This window comes from Eschrichtius robustus, chromosome 1 (genome assembly GCF_028021215.1).
Source record: "Eschrichtius robustus isolate mEscRob2 chromosome 1, mEscRob2.pri, whole genome shotgun sequence".
NCBI classification, from domain to species: Eukaryota; Metazoa; Chordata; class Mammalia; order Artiodactyla; family Eschrichtiidae; genus Eschrichtius; species Eschrichtius robustus.
In genome coordinates, this window is record NC_090824.1 from 170,140,590 (window position 1) to 170,160,131 (window position 19,542).

Sequence of the window (19,542 nt, forward strand, 5' to 3'; positions counted from 1 at the left end):
AGCCTGCACTTACCTTTTCACACAGGTACCGTGTTAATAGTACACAGGCTCAGGATGGTTCAGTAACTTTTCCAAGCTCTTGATGCTTCTTTTAGTGTAATTTAGTAACAGAGACTTTTTTTGTTGTTCTTGGATTTTATTTTCCTTTTACTATGAACATATTAAGATTTTGAGCATAAACCCATTTATGAATATTTAATGCATATCCATGAAAAAGAAATCCTAGAAAAGCAAATCTAGAAAACTCAGATCTGCAAGATGATAAAATTAATGATTTTGTAAAGCATTTTTTACTTTACAGAAAAATTCGTCTCCTTTGTATAGCAAACTCTTAAACTTCTATTTTAAAAGATGCTTCTATTTACAAGACTGTTTAGTGCATGATGTAACATGTGAAAGTAAATAGTCCCCACCCTCTAGGTAAATTCATGTCGAAAGTGACAGCAAGAATGTTCATGTAAAGCTGATAAATACGCGCACCAGAAACAAGGAGCGTTTTATAAAATGGTAGCGCTTTCAAGTTTAAAATGTATCTAATAGATATTTCCTTTTGCAAGCATGCTGTCCAGCAGGAGAATGTATGTGGGTATTCATTCTGCTCTAAATCTTTGCCAAAGTCCCAGGAGCAGTCAGCGATGTGCTGCTGGGACCTCATGCTCAGAAAGGATAGGTACTTATCTGAGGTGTAAACAAGGTACTTATCTGAGGTGTAAACAAAATCAGACGTATGTAAGAACCCAAGCTGCTAGTTCTGTGATGCACGATGTTTTAAATGTAAATTCAGTCATTTCTTTTCTGCTTAAAACCTTTTAATACATCCCACTGCATTAGAATAAAACTCAAATCCCTCTCCAAGGCCTGCATGGTCGCTGGCCTGTTCTTACCTGTCAGCCTTCCTCAAGCTGCTGAGTGGTACATCCCCCCAACCCTAACCACGCTGTGAATACAGGGCCTTCGCTGTGATTCTTGATTACAGCGCCCTGTTCATCTTCTTTTAAATACTCTTCTCGTCTTGCGATGATGCACTTAGAGGTTTGTTGCCTGCCCTCTCCCCCACTAGGCTGCAAACCGCACGAGGCCGGCGGCTCTCATTTCTTTCTCTCTTGTGTCTCCAGCACCTAACACAGTGTTTGGCTCAGGCAATTTCCAGGTGTGCACAATGCACTGAAGAAGGTACTTGGGCTGACGCTGGCAGCCAGCCTGCCATCCTGTACCATCCCAAGCAGAGGGCTCTGCCCCAAGGACTGACCCTCTAGGCCTGGTGCCGGGGGTCGGGATTGCACAGAGCCTGCTCAATCAGCTAACTCCCTCTACTCCGGTTTATTATCTCAGACAGCTTTCTAATTGCAATTTGTTTCCTATTTAATTAAGGAAAGTGCTGCCAGAGGACTCGCTTGTCTTGTTCCTTTGGCATCTATATTTATTGATATTTGGTGACTGGTTAGTTTTAATGTATCCATAAACCATTGATTCCTTGGTAATTCAAAACCCAATCAACTTTCTGAACTTGTAGAGCTAATGACTGGCCCTTGGACTGCAGTGAATTGACTAATGTACACCCTGCCCAGGGGACCCCGGCAGCCAGCAGACAGTCCTCAGTGACCCCTCTGTCTTGAGTTATCTTTCAAACTTCCACAGCCACGTGCTATTCAGCGCGTGAAGACTGCTGTGTAGACGCAGAATCTTGTTAACGTGAGCGATGTCATGAGCAGCCGCTGTGGCCTCGAATCTGACTCAGAGAGGCTGCCCGGAGGAGGAGGAAGGGGGCCCATGCCCGGCACTCCCTGGCGTTCCTCTGTGCTGGGCCTGGACCTGCTCTGGGCGGCTGCTCTGCTTGGTGGTTAAGGCACAGAAGGAAGTGGTTTAGGAGCTGGGCTTCAGTGCCACACAGAGCAGCAGCTGCATGTTAGAACCAAGCAGCCAGCTGCCGGGGATTCCGGGGAGGGCTCAGGAAGCATCTCTCGTCAGCAGTCACCAGAGATTGATGCTGCCTTGTGTCCCAGTGTCTGTCCCCTTACACTGTATCCACGTGCTCGCTTGTCCTCTTGTCTGCCTGATGGCTTCCTGTGACCCGTGGTCGTGGCCGCGGCCTCTGTCCTGCCCGCAGGTGTACTGGCACTCCAGTGCCCACGTCCTCGGGGAAGCCCTGGAGCTCCGCTACGGGGGCCTCCTGTGCTGTGGGCCACCCACCGACTGCGGGTTCTACTACGACATGTTCCTCGAAGACAGGTAATGCCTCTGAGTGCATGTGTTTATAGTGGTTACACATTAGTGTAGTGAATACCTATTGCAGAATGTGATTATAGATTAGGTCACCATTTATGAACAGTATTATTTTTTATGAGTTTAGATTCAAGGGTAACTTCTCAAATTGTTTTCTTTCTTTTCTTGAGAAGGATGTGATATGCTATTTATGTAACCTGAGACTTGGCTAGGGCAAACTACTAATTCGGACCAGAGTTGTAGGGTTAATCCCTGGAGAGAGCATAGTTCAGCTCTGCACCGTGACAGTCAAGGGCGCTGTCCACCCCTGCCACACAGGTCCCACAGCTGGTGCCAAAGGAGCTGGTTCGCAGAGGCCTCACGTTCCTCAAGTAGATCTGTGCTTGAAATCACGAGCAGCAGGCCCAGCCCCGGCCCACCTCCTTCTCCATATCCCTCGTCGCCCTTAAGGAAACCACCAGCTCTCAAACCAGAACCTGAGGGTCCTCCCAAGCCCACCCTGCTCCTTGCCACCCCCTACCCCGCCCCCTCAGTCACTCCATCCAGTTCTGCCAGTTTTATCCCCTAAGTAGTTCTCCCCCACCTTCTGCCTTAACATAGACCCCCATTGTCCTTGCCTGGACGACCGTGGTACATTTTCCCGCCATCTGCCACCTCCACACTGCCAAAGTGACCCGTCCCTAACTGAGCGCCCGGCACTCTGCAGCTCCTGCTCCCAGCCTGTGCAGTGTAGTCCCCTGTTTGGACACCCCCCGACCAGGAGTCATTCCGCAGGATGTGTTGACGCCTCCTGTGTGCTCCGGGCTTGGTGCTGCTGACTCCGCACTGGACAGATCAGCCTGTCCTTGTGGGCTCAGCAGTCTGGATGGGGGAGACAGACATAGACAGACACACAGCTGTCTGCTGTCGGAGGTGACGAGGTGGTGAGGGCTGTGAAAGGAAGGTGGGGGCCTGAGCAGGCAGACGGTCAGCTGAGAGCTCAGTGACCTTGAAGCAAGAGTGGGGCGGAGGGAGGAAGGGAGCGAGCTCTGAGGCTGGTGGGGGAAGAACGTCCCAGGCCTCTGTGGGACAGCCCTGGGTTATGGTGTGTGCGGCTTGTTTGAGGAATGCAGGTGGCCCACAGGGCTGGAGGGGTGTGAGCACAGACAGGGGTTTCTGAGAGGAGCCGGGGCTGCCCAGCGGAGGCCGGCTGACCTACAGTTCACGCTCTTAGAGCTTCCTCCCAGCCTGGATCTCCTGGTCTAGGGCAGGGGCATGGCGCACACTCCACACTACGCTTTTGAACAAAACCGTAAACGTGTGAAGAATGAGGAAGACTGCCCAGATGATCAGGCCCCGGAGGAGCTTGCGGTCCAGCTGGGGAGTGTCCAACGGGGCTATTCAGAGAACCGAGGGCAGTTCATCAGCTGACGCCTCCGTCTCCCTCTTTGAGAAGTACGGTTACCTGCCTTGTGAAAGGATGACTGACCCTCTGAAGTCCTGGACAGTAAAGTACCATGTTCCTCGATGTAGAAGGCTAGTCAGCTGGTGACAAAGGCCACAGGTCTAAGGTCATGTCTGAGCAATCTGTGCTGATTCTCGCTGCTTTTCCCTGCAGGGCCGTGTCCAGCACAGAGCTGCCAGCGCTGGAGACTGCGTGCAAGGCCATCATCAAAGAGCAGCAGCCTTTCGAAAGGTTGGAAGTCAGCAAGGAGGCCCTGCTGGACCTGTTTAAGGTGATTTCGTGCCGGGAACGTGAACAATATTTAACACAGACGACTGGTTTTAACAAATAATTGGCCACTGCTCACCAAATTGTTCCCAACGGGTTGGTTGAATTTTTAATGCAGACATAGGTAGGTGAAGGGCCGGGTGAATAGTTTCATATGTGTGTTTTATGAATCTGATTAATTCTGAGTGTTGTTAGTACTCCGGCTATTGAATTCAGCAATATGTATAATACCATATAAAATTCTGGGTTTTCCTCTTTTGTTTGGGGTTTTCTGCTAATTTTTTTTTTCACATCTTTATTGGAGTAAAAATGCTTTACAATGTTGTGTTAGTTTCTACTGTACAACAAAGTGAATCAGCTATTTGTATACATATATCCCCATATCCCCTCCCTCTTGAGCCTCCCTCCCACCCTCCCTATCCCACCCCTCTAGGTCATCACAAAGCACTGAGCTGATCTCCCTGTGCTATGCAGCAACTTCCCACTAGCCATCCATTTTACGTTTGGTAGTGTATATATGTCCATGTCACTCTCTCACTTCAGCCCAGCTTCCCCCCTCCCTGTGCCCTCAAGACCATTCTCTACACCTGCGTCTTTATTCTTGCCCTGCCACTAGGTTCATCAGTACCACTTTTTAAAATTCCATATATAAGCGTTAGCATACAGTATTTGTTTTTCTCTTTCTGACTTACTTCACTCTGTATGACAGATTCTAGGTCCATCCACCTCACTACAAATAACTCAATTTCGTTCCTTTTTATGGCTGAGTAATATTCCATTGTATATATGTGCCACATCTTCTTTATCCATTCATTTGTCGATGGACATTTAGGTTGCTTCCATGTCCTGGCTATTGTAAATAGTGCTGCAGTGAACATTTTGGTACATGTATCTTTTTGAATTATGATTTTCTCTGGGTATATGCCCGGGAGTGGGATTGCTGGGCCATATGGTATTCTATTTTTAGTTTCTTAAGGAACCTCCATACTGTTCTCCACAGTGGCTGTATCAATTTACATTCCCACCAACAGTGCAGGAGGGTTCCCTTTTTAAATTTTTACATGTCCTCAGAATTTTATTTACTTCATGTAGTTAAAATTGGAATCTTCGAGAACAGTGCTGTCCAATAATGAGATCCACAAATCTGAGCCACATATGTCATCTTAAATTTTCTGGTAGCTACCTTTTAAAAGTAAAAGAAAGATGAAATTAATTTTTATAACATTTTATTTAACCCAATAAATCAAAAATATTGCTTCAACATGTAACCAACATAAAAAGTAATTAGTGAGCTATTTTATTTTCTTCTTTTCACATTATGCCTCTGAAATCCAGTGTTTTGCCCTTGTGGTGCACCTCATTTCAGATCAGTTGCATTTCAAATGCTCACTAGGCTCCCGTCCTGGATGGCACAGCTCTGGGCTCTCAGCTCTTTGTATCCCCACGGTCTCAGCACCTAGAACATAGCAGACGCCCATTCAGTGTGTGTTGAAAAAAGTTAACATTTTTTCCCACTTAAACATTTTGTGTGATAATATGTAAATGTATTTTTCTTTGTAGTACAATAAATTTAAATGCCGCATCCTGAAGGAGAAGATTAACACGCCAACGACCACAGTTTACAGGTAAAATGTGTGTGAATTTTAAACACTGCTCAGTGGTACATCTGAAGGCATTAACAGTAGCAAGTGTGTCTTTGGTGGGTGGTCTATTTGTAAATTGGCATGGTTGGTATAGTACTGCTGTAGGTGGGGACTCTGAAATGTTATCACCAAAGGGGAATTGTTATCTTCTCATTTGTATTTATCAGGATGGTACTAAAAACCCACATTCTGTGTTCTGGATTTTAGCTATAGCAGCCTCTTTCTCCCTGTGAGTAAGACTGTGTTCTCAGGGCCTCACATTTTGGGGGACTGTTAGGGAAAGGAATTCTGTTTGTCCTCCCACATTCTTATTGAGGGGCGGTGGGAGCTGTCATGGGCCATCTCCTCGGGCAGTGATTCTCTGCCTCTTACCATGCCCTCCACTGCTTGGGGTCCAAGAGCACTACCTTCCAGGCGTCAGCCGGACTCACAGTGAGACAAGAAGTGGTGGGAAGCAGAGGCCAGCGGGAGCCCCTACCCAAACCACTTAGTTTTGCTGGGCATTAGGCTCCCAACCCCTTTTACTGGCCACTTGTTCAGCTGCCTTGTGGGTACTGCTCGTCTCTGTTCCTGTGTGTCCTGCTCTCTGGCTGCCTGTAACCTTCACGGTCCCATCGGAGAAGACCTGGTCCCTGTATAAGTACGACCACAAATATCCTCCACAGGGAACTTCCTTTCCACATTCAAGTACTATGGTTCTCTGACTTAATTGTACTGTGAGTAAAATTGTACCCCCTTTATGCACAGCTGTGCACAGTGCATTTCTTTTTTTAAAAAAATTAATTTTATTTATTTATTTATTTTTGGCTGCGTTGGGTCTTCATTGCTGCACGTGGGCTTTCTCTAGTTGCGGTGAGCAAGGGCTACTCTTCGTTGCCATGCGCGGGCTTCTCACTGTGGTGGCTGTTGCGGAGCACAGGCTCTAGGCGCGTGGGCTTCAGTAGTTGTGGCACGCAAGCTCCGTAGGTGTGGCTCACGGGCTCTAGAGTGCAGGCTCAGTAGTTGTGGTGCACGGGCTTAGTTGCTCTATTGCATGTGGGATCTTCCCGGACCAGGGCTCAAACCCATGTCCCCTGCATTGGCAGGTGGATTCCTAACCACTGCACCACCAGGGAGGTCCCCACAGTGCGTTTCTTAAATGATAATATGAACACATGGCCGTTTTATGCTGAAGGTGGATACCATGCTTATCTTATTTTTGCTGCTCTCCAATGACCTGATAAGATTTTGTTATTTATTACCTATAATACAAATAAGTGTCAGTATAATCATTTTAAAGTTTAAAAATAAATGAAGAAATTGAAAAGATATGCTAAGTTTTAAATTTCTGGCTTTTAATACTTGACATTTTGGGTCTTTTTTTCTAACTTAGGTTAACATTGATGCTTATTCTATCAATTGGAATGGCTTGTATTTAATTTTTTGAAAATAAACGGCTTTTTTTCCTATGGAATTATTTAAAGATTAGCTTATTAAAGTCTTTCATGCTAATCAGGCATTTTTTTCCATTTCTCTGAGCATTGACTTACAACCTCCATCTTGGACAGAGAACAATACATTAAAGCCTGGTCATTCAGAGAAATGATGTTTTCATGTTTAAAGCTTCATTGTACTTTGGTGAATAATCCAGTCCCTTTATGTATTCATTGTAATTTTTAACTTTTTAACCAGTGAACTTTAAAAATACTTAAAATTGGTTGGAATAGTTAAGGAACAACTTTCTTTCTTTACTAAATTTTCCTTAAATTGGTTGACGTTAAGTCACCTTAGACCCACATTATTGGTATCTTAACTCTGTTAATGTTTCTGTACTTGGAGAAAAGTCTGCGCTTGTTAGGGTTTGGTGGTCCCTTGTTCATTATAGGTGCAGGCGAGTCCCCAGCTGCAGCCCCGTGTGCTTTAATAGCGGTGTCGTCTCTGATCTAAACCTTTGCCTGAGACTTACGTTGTTAAGTCGGTATGCTGTTTTTCTAAACCAAGAGACAATTAGACATTTTGTCATGAAATCAGAGGGCCTAAAAACAAACAAACAAAAGCCCTTGAATTTATTTACTTTTTAAGTAGACTTTATTTTTTAGAGCCGTTTAGGTTCGCAGCAAAATTTAGAAGAAGATGCAGAGAGTTCCCATACACCCTTGCCCCCATATATGCACAACTTCCCCATGGTCAAGATTACCCACCAGAGGTGGGAAATGAGTTACAATCCATCTACACTGATGCTTATATCATGCTTCACTGTTGGTGTTGTGCGTTCTGTGAAGTTTATTTTTAAAGTAAAATATCAACTTAACGCATTTTTTATAACTGTCATATAATTTTGGTTTTGAAAATTAGTGTAGAGCAGGGAAATGGCTATCTGATTTTAAGACAGTGAAGGTTTTTAGGAGCCTTAGGGTGTGACAATGAAAAGTGGTGTCTCTGTCTGCACAATTTCTTTCCAAGGATTCTGTGGCTTTTGAATGTGAGCCAAGGAGGGAAGGCTGGGATCTGAGACTAGGTGAATCGCCTCTTTCCTGCTCCTTAAATTAAAAATTAATTTAAATTAAGTTGTTCCTAAATTAAACATTGCCCCAAAACATAGAACATGGTTTCTAATGAATAGTCCCAAAAGCTATAACTGTGCCTGGGCATGTTTTAAATATTTCATTACAGGTGTGGTCCACTAGTTGACCTTTGTAAAGGCCCCCATGTAAGACACACTGGAAAAATTAAAGCGATAAAAATTTTCAAGGTAAGGATTGATTTTTTTCTTAATATAGTAAACTTAAGATGAACTAGATAAGACAGTAGTTCAATAATATCTTTTATAACCTGAACACCATGCCTCTTAGAAACACTACATTCATATTTGATTTTTATATGGGCTTCTAAAAATAATATAATTTTTTAGAATTTTGGTAATTAGAACATTATATGTAGCCTTTAATTGTTTATCATTTAACCTTACTATAAGTGTTACAGTGCATTTCTTTTTCACCTATATTAAAATATTGTTCTGCATACTATTGTTTTCTTGAATTGCCCTAATGTGAACAAGAATGTTTATGTGCATGTGAGAATAACATACTGTAGGAAACGGAGAAAAAAAAGGGATAGAGTGGTATGATGCAGAAAACACGCTCTGGAATCAGGAGGCCTGAGACTGACATCACCGTCCTGCCCTTCCCAGGCCTTGGTTTTCTCACAGGTGGAGGAAGGGTGATGGCAGTCAGCAAGGCTGGCCTTCATGTCCCCACACCTCTTCCTCCACTGCCCTCTCCTGGGTGATGCACTCGGTGCTTGGCCTTTCCTCATTTCCACACTTTCTTTCTCACTTTTCATCCCTAGAATCCACAGCAGACTGACTACATAATTTACTGATTAATGGTATAATTTGGGCTGGGAAGGTTTAGTTAGAAACAATTTAAGATTCCAAGTCTACAAAAACTCATCTTTAAGTAAGCTATGCTGATGTTAGGGTGAGGAATTGTGTACAGTCATCCCTTGGCACCCATGGGGCAGTGGTTCCAGGATACCCGGCTGATACCAAAGTCCACGGTAGCTCAGGCCCCTGGTATGAACCAGCTGTACATATTTCAGAGCAGTTTTATTTGTAACCAAGGGTTTGGTGTGTTTACCCAAATCTCCTCTGATGTTTAGAATTCCTCAACATATTGGGAGGGTAACCCTGAAATGGAGACGCTGCAGAGGGTCTACGGGATATCCTTTCCTGATGACCAGATGATGACAGCCTGGGAGAAGCTGCAGGAGGAGGCCAAGACCCAGGATCACAGGAGGATTGGGAAGGTACGCCGCGCTGAGCGCTGCTGAGCTGGCCTGCGACCGTGTCTCAGAACTAGGGTGTCTTAAAACTAACATTTCTTCTTCTCCTCCTCTCCTGTCTTCTGTTTTGCTGGCGCTCATGGTTTGCTGCTGAGTTCTTTCACGCTCCTACCCCAATGTCTTCTAACCTCTTTCCTTCTTGTATTTTTTATTAGATTTAAACAATTGCACCTTTCATTTTTATCATGATATAAAAATAGCCTTTTTAAAAAAATTGTGTATACTTGATAATATACTTTGTATTTGGGAAGCAGAGCAGAAACAAAGAAGATCTGCAAGGAGGCAGACCTGGGTTTAACTCTCAGTCCTGCCATGTAAGAGCTGTTACATGACAGGCCAGGCACTTGCTGTGGAGCTCCATGTCCTCGGCTCTGCTGGGTAGCGTGCAAGGTGGCATGAGGACGGACACTGGATGGTGGTGGCCGCCAGGGTGGGCTCTAAGCATGATAGCCATGCTGATGTCACGTCACTCAGAGCCCACCTCCAGCCATGTCTCCCCGTGAGATCTGTACTCCAAAGTGCCGAGGAGGAAATCAGCAGTAAATACTAGGTGAAATAAAAGCCAAGTTCAAAGCTAAGTAACCATAAATATGAGTTGTAATTTTACATGTGCTGTTACATGTAGTTAGATTCAAGTACAGTACTGAGGGACTTTGGAATGTCAATATTAGAATCGGAAATAACTGAGTATATGTTTTATTCCTAGTGTATCATTTGTATACAGTAAATGTTATGCAACGACAGTGAAAATGAAATGCAATTATTGTTTTAATCTAGGAACAAGAACTTTTCTTCTTCCATGATCTGAGTCCTGGAAGCTGTTTCTTTCTTCCCAGAGGAGCCTTTGTTTATAATACACTTATGGATTTCATACGAGTAAGTTAACTTTTAAAATATTCTATACTTATTCAACTCCATTTTACATTTTACTATTTTCTCTCATCGTAAAATGGCCAAGCATTTCCATTAATTTTATTTTAATAATACTAAGAATTTTGAACCTCAAAGAGAAATGCCACATTGTGCCTTCAATTAAAAACATTAAAACAATTTGTATTTTCCCTAAATATTTACATTTATCCTTGGACTTCATTAAATGTACCTCTTGTCCATGTAAGTTTCTAGAGCACGTAGGATACTAAGATAAACTTCAGACCAAGTGTGGAACTCCCCCTGAGAGAAGGAAGGAGGAAGAGTTCTGTGTGGCACAGAATGCTAAACTGTGAAGTATCATTGCTTCTCAGAATGTGATCCCTGGACCACTGGTGCCCCCCGCCATTGTTTATTATGTGACTCCTGGGTGATTTGGCAGCTCCAGAGCAAACAGTGAAAAAACAATTTTGTAAAATAGCTACTTGTACAATAGGACAAGTTCATAGAGTGGAAAGTCTTCATTAGGACTATGTAGGTATTGTTCAGAGGTGACCCAGGCAGACTACTAGGATTACTTTTCCTTTCTGTACTTTCTGTATCTTTCCTGTAATTAATAATTACCTAAAACTTTCATTTCCTCAGTTTTCTATGTGCCCATCACTAATTCATCCTCAACTTTCTATCAAAACTCTGAAACTCCTTGCAGTGTATTCTGATGATTCAGGTAATCTCTAAGTAAATTTTTTTTCTTCAAATTTGGTCCTCTCCCTCCAGAATTGACTTGCTAAGATTCTTGACAACTGATGTCTTAGGACTTCTTTTCGTCATCGCCCTGGCTACTCCCCTCCTGTCTTTCCTGTGCTGAGCCCCCTCTCCCCTGACCCATGTCTTCCTCTTTCTTGCTTGTCCCTCTCGTTGGGGGGACCACCTTCCGCAGTGCCTTCCTGAGAAGGTACGTGGCCTGTACTGGTTACTCTCTGACTTGCTTTCCTTCCTTCTCTTCTCGGCTGTGTGCCTGGAGGCTGACCTCTGTGGGCTGCATGCCTTCCACAGGGACTGGCCACTGCTTAGCCATGGGAGGAGATCAGAGAGCAGGGAGGTAAGACCTGAAGAGTCTTTGAAGGGTGTCAGGCTTCACCAGGTGGTAATGGCCATTACAGCTGCTGTTTGGGGTGTGCTGTCTTTGCTGGAAAATCAGCACAGCCCCTGGCACCTTGAACTCCCTGGGTCGGAGGTGGAATGTGTGGAGAATAAATAGGATGCCTCTGTGGTGGCCTTAAAAGAATCTTTTATCTCTTATAGATGCAAGACAGACATGGCTGATGATCAGGCCCAAGGCCTGATCCTATGGGTTGCAGTACTGTACAGTCATTTATGTACGTAAGCCCAGTGGTCTCTTCCGCTGAGGTAAGGGCATTGGTGGGAAGGACGGGGGTCTCTGAGGCTTGGAAGGGGAATGGTTGGCAGACACAGATGAGGTGAAGAACGCTGAACCCCCAGATATCCGTGTCTGAGGAAATCGGCCTTTCCATGCAAAAAAGAAAAACCTCTCAGAGGCTTTGCCTTCTCCTGGTTTTCTGGTACGCAGTCTTGCCTCTTTCCACAGCTGATTGTTTTCTGTTCTATGCTGGATATTGTATGTAAACATACCTGCAGAGGCTTCGGGTGGTGTTTTCTCCCACTTGAGCAGTTACCCATCGCCTAGATGGAAGAAGAAGCCCTCAGTGCAGAGACTGAGCTCAGTCAGGGCTGGGCTTGCGTTTGTATGAGACACAGACTGCCCTTGTGTCCGGGGCCTGGCCCCCGGGGCTTCCAGCTGAGCGTCTGGTGGCTCTTTATGTCTTCAGCTCCCAAAGGCTGGAGGAGAGTCAGCTGTGCCCTTTGAATGTGTTTGAGTGCTGAGTAAAAGGTCTGCCAAGTCTCCTCTGGTTACCACATCAGCACAGAAGCTCGTAACTCATCTCGGTGCAGAGGAGGCTTCTCAGGTGTAGAGTTCCCGTCAGTGTAAGACCTGTGGACTAAAGAGACAGGTTACCTGTGGGCCACCTCACTCTCCCCACCCCGCCACATTATAAAATGATGATGGAGGAGTAGGAGGCCAGGGACATTCCCACTCAGGAAGGAATGGGGGCAGAAGGAGGTGCTGGGGTCGGTGATCTGTCGAAACCCTGATTCCCACCCGTCTTCCCTGCTCCAAGGTCAGAAAACGCTTGTTATTCAGGACTCAGTTCTCTTCCCTCTGGGCCCTGGTTCCGAGTCAGCCTCCTTGCCTGTGTGGACCTCTGAGCAGCTTTCTCAATGTCCCCAGCCTGATTCCTTCTGTGAAGGTTGGGGTCCAGAGACCTCATTTCTTTTCGTGCTGTCTCTGTCCCTTTCAATCCCAGCTAGTACAGTTCCTTTAAGTGTGTGGGGGGCACTTTTACATACAGTGTTTATAATCAACGCTTAGATAAAAGCCATCCCTACGTCTCTTTCTGGGACAGATCCTTCCCTACCCAGGGCTGCCTGGGAGGCTGCTGGGAGATGACACTTAAAAATGTAAAAGCCTCATCTTTAACTGAGTGTACAAAGCGCAGTCCTAAGACTCTTAAAGCCCCATTGGGTACTCAGCTCATTCCGAGGTCTTTGCAAAGGGCAGACAGCCGCACCCTTAAGATTTTACCTTTGTCCTCAAGAGTCTTGTGACTCTTTTGCTGGGAGGGTCTGAGGGTGAGAAAGTTTTATTTTTGAATCCGGTAGGTCCTGCCACCTTTGTATTTCCTCTAAATTTGTCTCAGAAACGTATTAGTGCTCTCTCTAGTTTCTGTCTTCTTGTATTTTGTCACAGGCAGTTAGAAGTCGGCTGTCTCTTTCCACATTCTGCCCGGACACCCCCAGCTAAGTCTGTGAGTCCTTTGGGGACTCTTTCTATTTTCTGTGTTACCTGGGGTGACAGGGTTGCCAAATCTCTGGCACCACCTAATAAGGGTCCTCTTTTCTTCAACTTCCAGTAACATTTTCCTTCCTATTAGTGTTCAGCTCCTCAGAGACAGTTTCTTTAAGGCCCCTCTAGCTCTGCCCACCACTTGGCCCTAAAGCCACAGCCCCCTGTTTTAGGGTTACTGGTGCAGCAGCACCCATGGCCAGTGCACATGCTGTCCTCGTTGTCTGTTCTATCGCAGCCTAGAAAACTGTCCTGAAACTGAGTAGCTTAAAACTGCTGATTAAAACTTATCTTTCATGGTTCCAAGTGTTAGGCTCATCGGGGTGGTTCTTGCATTAGGTCCCTTATGTTGTTGCAGGAAGGGGGACCCCTTCCAGAGCCCAAGAGCAGGCTCTTGGCTAACGCTTGGAAATGAATTGTCCGAGGAGACACACGTGCTGACAAAGCAGGAGACTTTATTGGTAAGGGGTGCCCGGGCAGAGAGCAGTAGGGTAAGGGAACCCAGGAGGACTGCTCTCCACGTGGCTCGAAGTCTCGGGTTTCATGGTGATGGGGTTAGTTTCAGGTTGTCTCTGGCCAATCATCTTGCTTGGCCCATATTTGGTGACTCAGGGTCCTTCCTGGTGGGGCGCGCATCTCTCAGCCAAGATGGATTCCAGCACGAGGGTTTCTGGGAGGTTGGCAGGACATATTATGGGCTGGCGTCTCCTCCCTTCTCCTTTCAGCCCCTCCCGAATTCTCCCCGTTAGTTTTCGGTGGCAGCACCGTGTTCTTTATCAGGACCTCCTGCTGTGAGACAACACAGGCAAGCGGTTATCATAGTGCCTGGCCAAGGCGGGCAGTTTCGGTCAGCGGTTCCCTAACAATATTACTGCATTCGGAGGGAGGCTACTGATTGAAATAAAAGTTACATTCATTAAAGTGGACAAATCTGAAGCATTTCACGTGTGCACATCTACCAGCCACACTCAAATCAAGACCAAGAACCTTTCATCTTGTTGTGTGTTCTCTTGGGTCTCTTCCCAGTTGGTACCTGCCTCCCCTCCCCTCCCCTGAGATCATCTCTATGCTGATTTTGGTTACCATAGATAAATTACCCGTGGTTTTAAACTTCATAACATGGAATCGTAGTATTCACTATTGTGTTTCTGGCTTCTTTTGTTCAACTTAATGTGTGAGATTCATCCAAGTTGTGTGTATTTTGATTTATCCCATTTTATGACTATAGTACAATCTGTTTATTTATTCTCCTGTAGATGCACATGTAGGTTGTTTCCAGTTTGGGGCTATTACATATGAAGCTGCTGTGAACATTCTTGATCATGTCTTTGGGGCTCCCAAGAACCCACTTCTCTTGGGTATTTACTTGGGAGTAGAATTGCTAGGTCCTGGGGAAGTAATGACAAATTTTTTAAGAAAATGCTGAACAGTTTTTATGTAGTTGAACCACTTACTACTCCTTCTAGGAATATATGACTATTTAATTCTTCTACACTGTTAAAAACAAAATTCAGCCAAATAAATTTGAAGAACTAATTGGCTTTATTCAGAAATTCAAGAATCAGCAGCAGTAGGAGGGGTTGTACGAAATGGAAGGTTTTTATAGGTAGAAGGAGGGGAGGGGGCGAGAAGGTGTTAGCAAATGAAAAGAAAGGATTATCTCAGGCAGGCTGTCTTCTACTGGGGGAGGAACAGCAGGGTCGGTCTTTCTCAGGCAGTTACCTCACCAGTGCTGATCAGGACATTTCAGATGGGCTGTTGTAAAGGTCGCATCTCTGGGGTGGGGGGGGTTGAAACTGTCTTGGTTTCCTCTCCTGGGGGTAAGTGACCCCGTTTGGGGCTTGTTATTTCTTTTTTAACACTTGGTATAATAGCATTATTTTGCATATCCCTGATGGATAGTGATGTTGAGAATCTTTTCATATGCTTATTGGCCACTTGGGTGTTCTCTTTTGTGAAGCTCCTGTTTAAATATTTTGCCCATTTAAAAGTTTGGGTTGTCTTTTTATTGTTGATTTGTAGGAATTTTTTTCTATACTCTGAATCTGAGTCCTTAGTTAAATATATGTAATAAGTATATTTTTTCAGTCTGTGGCTTCTTGATTTATTTTTTAATGATGTCTTTGGACCAACACTTTTTATGTTTATTAATGAAGTCCAGTTTACTTTTTTTTCTTTTCTGCTTAGTGCTTTTCACGTCCTATTTAAGAAATCTTTGCCGACTTCAGAGTCATGAAACTGTTTTTCTTTGTTCTGTTTAAAAACTTGTTTGCTTTCACTCTTAAGGCTATGATTTACCTTGGATTCATTTTGCGGTTCTGTGCTTATCCAGTAACTTCAGTACCATTTATTACTGTAGCAGAATCTTTGTCCTAAACCAAATCATCACATATATATTTTTTCCGGGTATTTATTCTGTTCTTCTGGTCCCTTTGTTGTCTGGCCTTGCATAAGTACCACACCGCTTTGATAACTGTAACTGTATTTTAAGTCTCGGTGTCAGTAGTTTAAGTTCTTTAATTTTATTATTTTTCTTCAGGATTATTTTGGCTATTCTTTGCATTTCCATATAACTTTTACAAGAAGCTTGTCAATTTCCTAAAAAAGGAAAAAAACACTGCTGGGATTTTGATTAGAATTACATTCAATCTATAGATTAATTTGCAGATAATGACAACAATATTGAGTTTAACAATCCATAAATATGGAAATCTTGTCAACTCATTTAGGTCTTTATTTTCCCTCAACAGTATTTTGTTATTGCTACTTTAGAGGTCTTAACACATCTTTCATCAGATTTATCCCTAGATATTTGATTTTGTTAATGGAAACAGCAGAAAAAACACACAAAAAAATGCTAAACATCGTTAGTCATAAAAGAAATGAAATTTTCAATAGAAACCCTAAAATATAGAAGACAGGAGCAATACCTTAAAAATGTGAAGCCAAGAAATCTATATCCAGCGAGAGTAGTCTTGCCTCTGGGATTCTCCCGTAAAGTTTCAGCTTTCCCAGATCTGCTGAGGCTGTTGCTCATCTGCTTTCCAGATTTGTAAGTATATAGCTGTCATCTCCTCTCCTTTTTCTCTTTGGCCTTGTAGATTTATGCTTTTATTAAAACTCTGGTATTTTAGTGTGATTTTGGAAAGGATCTGTTTAAGTGGAATCACTTTTGTGTTTATAATGAAAAATTACTTAAGATAATTACTCTATGCACTGATATTTGGGTGCTATTTCTGGTGGCCAAATCACAGGTGCAGGTGGAGATTTAGTACCTTCTATGGTCTGAAGTTATTACTTCAGGGATGAAATATGCTTTTTAATCTTCAGAATAAGCCTTCAGGATTTCTTCAGATCAGACTGAGCTATAGACTGCTCAGTCATCATGACTTTGCTCTTTCTCAGACTTGATTTTCTTTACTCTTTAGAGAAAGAAATTGATAATATGGATTCAGATATATTGTTCCCCAACTTTTTCTTTCAAAAAGTTCAAATCTACAGAAAAGTTAAAGCGCAGTACAGTGAGCGTACATATGTCCTTCATCTAGATTCATCAATTGTTAAGTTTGCCAATTTGCTTTCTCTGTCTCTGACGTGTATGTGCATGTGAGAGAGACAAAACTATATATATATATATATATATATATATATATATATATATATATATATATATATATATATATATATATATATATATATATTACACACATATCATATACAGAGATAAGGTGGTATACATGCAATATATTTATACATTTTATGTATAAATATAGCAGTTGTTTTTTGCTAAACTGCATAAAAGAAGTTGCAAACATAATGACACTTGCCCTCATAGGGCATAGTTTAAAATCGTTTCCAAACACCTCAACAAAACAAATTCCTAACATGATTGTGTCCAGAGTGGGTTAAAAAAAATCTATCAATTACTATCTCCTGAGCTTAGCTTTAAAAGTAACCTCTAGTAAAAAGAAGCCAAAACACAAAAACCCCTTTAATTTCTGGGACCTTGTTTTTTGTTTTTTTTGTTTGTTTTTAAGTTTATTTATTTATTTGATTTTGAACTGTGTTGGATTTTCATCGTTGCACACGGGCTTTTTCTAGTTGTGGCGAGCGAGGGCTACTCTTTGTTGCGGTGCGTAGGCTTCTCATTGCGGTGGCTTCTCTTGTTGCAGAGCACGGGCTCTAGGCGCGTGGGCTTCAGTAGTTGTGGCATGCAGGCTCAGTAGTTGTGGTGCACGGGCTTAGTTGCTCTGTGGCATGTGGGATCTTCCCGGACCAGGGCTCAAACTCGTGTCCCCTACATTGGCAGGCGGATTCTTAACCACTGCGCCACCAGGGAAGTAGCTGGGACATTGTTTAATCTGAGTATATGGAGCCATCTGACTTACCACTAAATAATTACTGCCATTCATAGTAACTTATAATTTTGTTGAAATTTTCCGATTTGGTAAAAACAAAGGTTAAGTAAAGAAGCTTACTGGATAGCTGAGACCCAGGCTTTTCACGACTGGACTGAAAAGATGCTCAGCTGAAGAGCGACAAATAATATATCCCTGTCAGTGATGCAAAACTGTTCTTTGTAGTAATTTTGAAATAGTATGTTTTATATTTTTTTAATTGTATAAAAAATATATTTTTACTTAGCTAAAATATGGTGATCTAGGTTTGTGCCAGATGCCCATTAAATGATTAACAAATGTTGAAACTCTAAGAAACACTGAACAGAGATCATCAGATTGATAACTTGAAGAAAAAAAAAGCAAAGTTAAAGTAAAAGAACTCTGCTTGAAAACAAGACTCTCTTTTCCTGACCCCAGTGATGGAATGAGGGAAGCTGTTAGTTGATAGGGAGGGAGCAAAGCCAGCTCATGACTCAGTAGATAACAACCACTTAAAATATTACAAATTCAAATTCCCAGCTTTATTTCTATTTAAAACTAAATGGGTCAAAACTGTAAATTAACATGGCACTCAGAGGCTTATTGAGTTATAAAATTATTCTACCTCTTAAGTAAGAGAGAAAAACCCCCTGCTGTTTACCTGGAATGTACAAGGATTTGGGAGTTTGTAGTTACAGAAAGTTTATATATATAGTATTTCAATTACTAATTCTCAAAGAATTAAAACATTACATACTATATACTATTATACTATAAAACAAATAAACTTAATGTGAAAATTATACTGAGCATACACTGATCTTTCTTTCATGATCCATAAAGTACCACCCTTAAAGCCAAGGGCATATTAACCATGAATTAATGTAAGACATAATCCTGAATTTAAAAATCTTTGTTCACAGTGTTATTTGCCTGGAGTTGTGACCTGTCCCAGCAGATTTTAACTTTGTGTGTGCGTCTCTTTTAGGAGGAGTACCACCGACGCAGCTTCATGGAGGTGCTCTCCCCCAACATGTACAGCAGCAAGCTCTGGGAAACCTCTGGACACTGGCAGCATTACAGTGACAACATGTTCACCTTTGACATTGACAAGGACACTTTTGCCCTTAAGCCCATGAATTGTCCGGGGCACTGGTGAGTATTAAAAGTGAAGCAGAACTGTGTCTATAAGCGCATAGCAGACTTCCTCACAATTAGTCTTTAATATTATTTTGCTTTTTGGAACTAAGTGATTCCTTTAATCTGAAGAGTGGTGGTTAGAAATCATCTTTACCAAGTTATTTCATTCTAGAGAATAAATTTATTTTTTAAAATATGTTTGACAGGTGTGGGATGTTAGCTGGAAACCATTTAGTATTTTGTGCTTCTCAGAGGATAATGTTACATATCAACTTTATGAATTATTGTAATATTTCTCTTCCTAATAGTAATACACTTCAAATATACGTATTTGCAGAACATCTAGTTCTTACATACTATTTGGGTTGATTGTAACAAGAACAGTGAGATCAAAATAGATGACTGGATTTCATTGTTTCTAAGTTGGCTTTACCCCTGAAATTGGGACGCATCTTATAAATGTTATCTTAACATTATGCCATAATTTAATTAATGGTTATTTTCTTTCTTAGTGATGTATAAAATAATGGTACATCTTACAATCAAGGTTGTCTTAGAGTCTGTGAAAGAATGTAATTATCATAAAGTTGCATGGTATGCAAATGCAACCTTGTAAGAGTAGCAGATTTTACAACTGGAAGTGAACAGATACAATTCTCCACAAAAAAATATCCTAACTATTGTAGCTTTGTATCATCAACTACATAGTTTCAGGTAAATTTACCTTAGAAGGTAACTACTTAAAACAAACCTCTGAACATTGAAGAAAGCTCTTTGCCCTTTTCAGTAAAGACTGAAAGAAGTTCAACTTTATGATGGCAGCATGTA

The 19,542-nt window shown here is 42.6% G+C and overlaps 1 protein-coding gene across 1 annotated transcript in view; it reads left to right on the forward strand.

The window, feature by feature from the left end:
• The window catches only part of TARS3 (threonyl-tRNA synthetase 3), a 50,884-nt gene that overhangs the window by 10,019 nt on the left and 21,323 nt on the right, over window positions 1-19,542 (forward strand). The window contains exons 5-11 of the mRNA XM_068538187.1: window positions 2,108-2,229; window positions 3,821-3,938; window positions 5,495-5,559; window positions 8,230-8,308; window positions 9,217-9,363; window positions 10,177-10,275; window positions 18,563-18,729. Of these exons, the coding sequence (XP_068394288.1) occupies window positions 2,108-2,229; window positions 3,821-3,938; window positions 5,495-5,559; window positions 8,230-8,308; window positions 9,217-9,363; window positions 10,177-10,275; window positions 18,563-18,729 (797 nt within the window). The remainder of the gene's footprint in view (window positions 1-2,107; window positions 2,230-3,820; window positions 3,939-5,494; window positions 5,560-8,229; window positions 8,309-9,216; window positions 9,364-10,176; window positions 10,276-18,562; window positions 18,730-19,542) is intronic.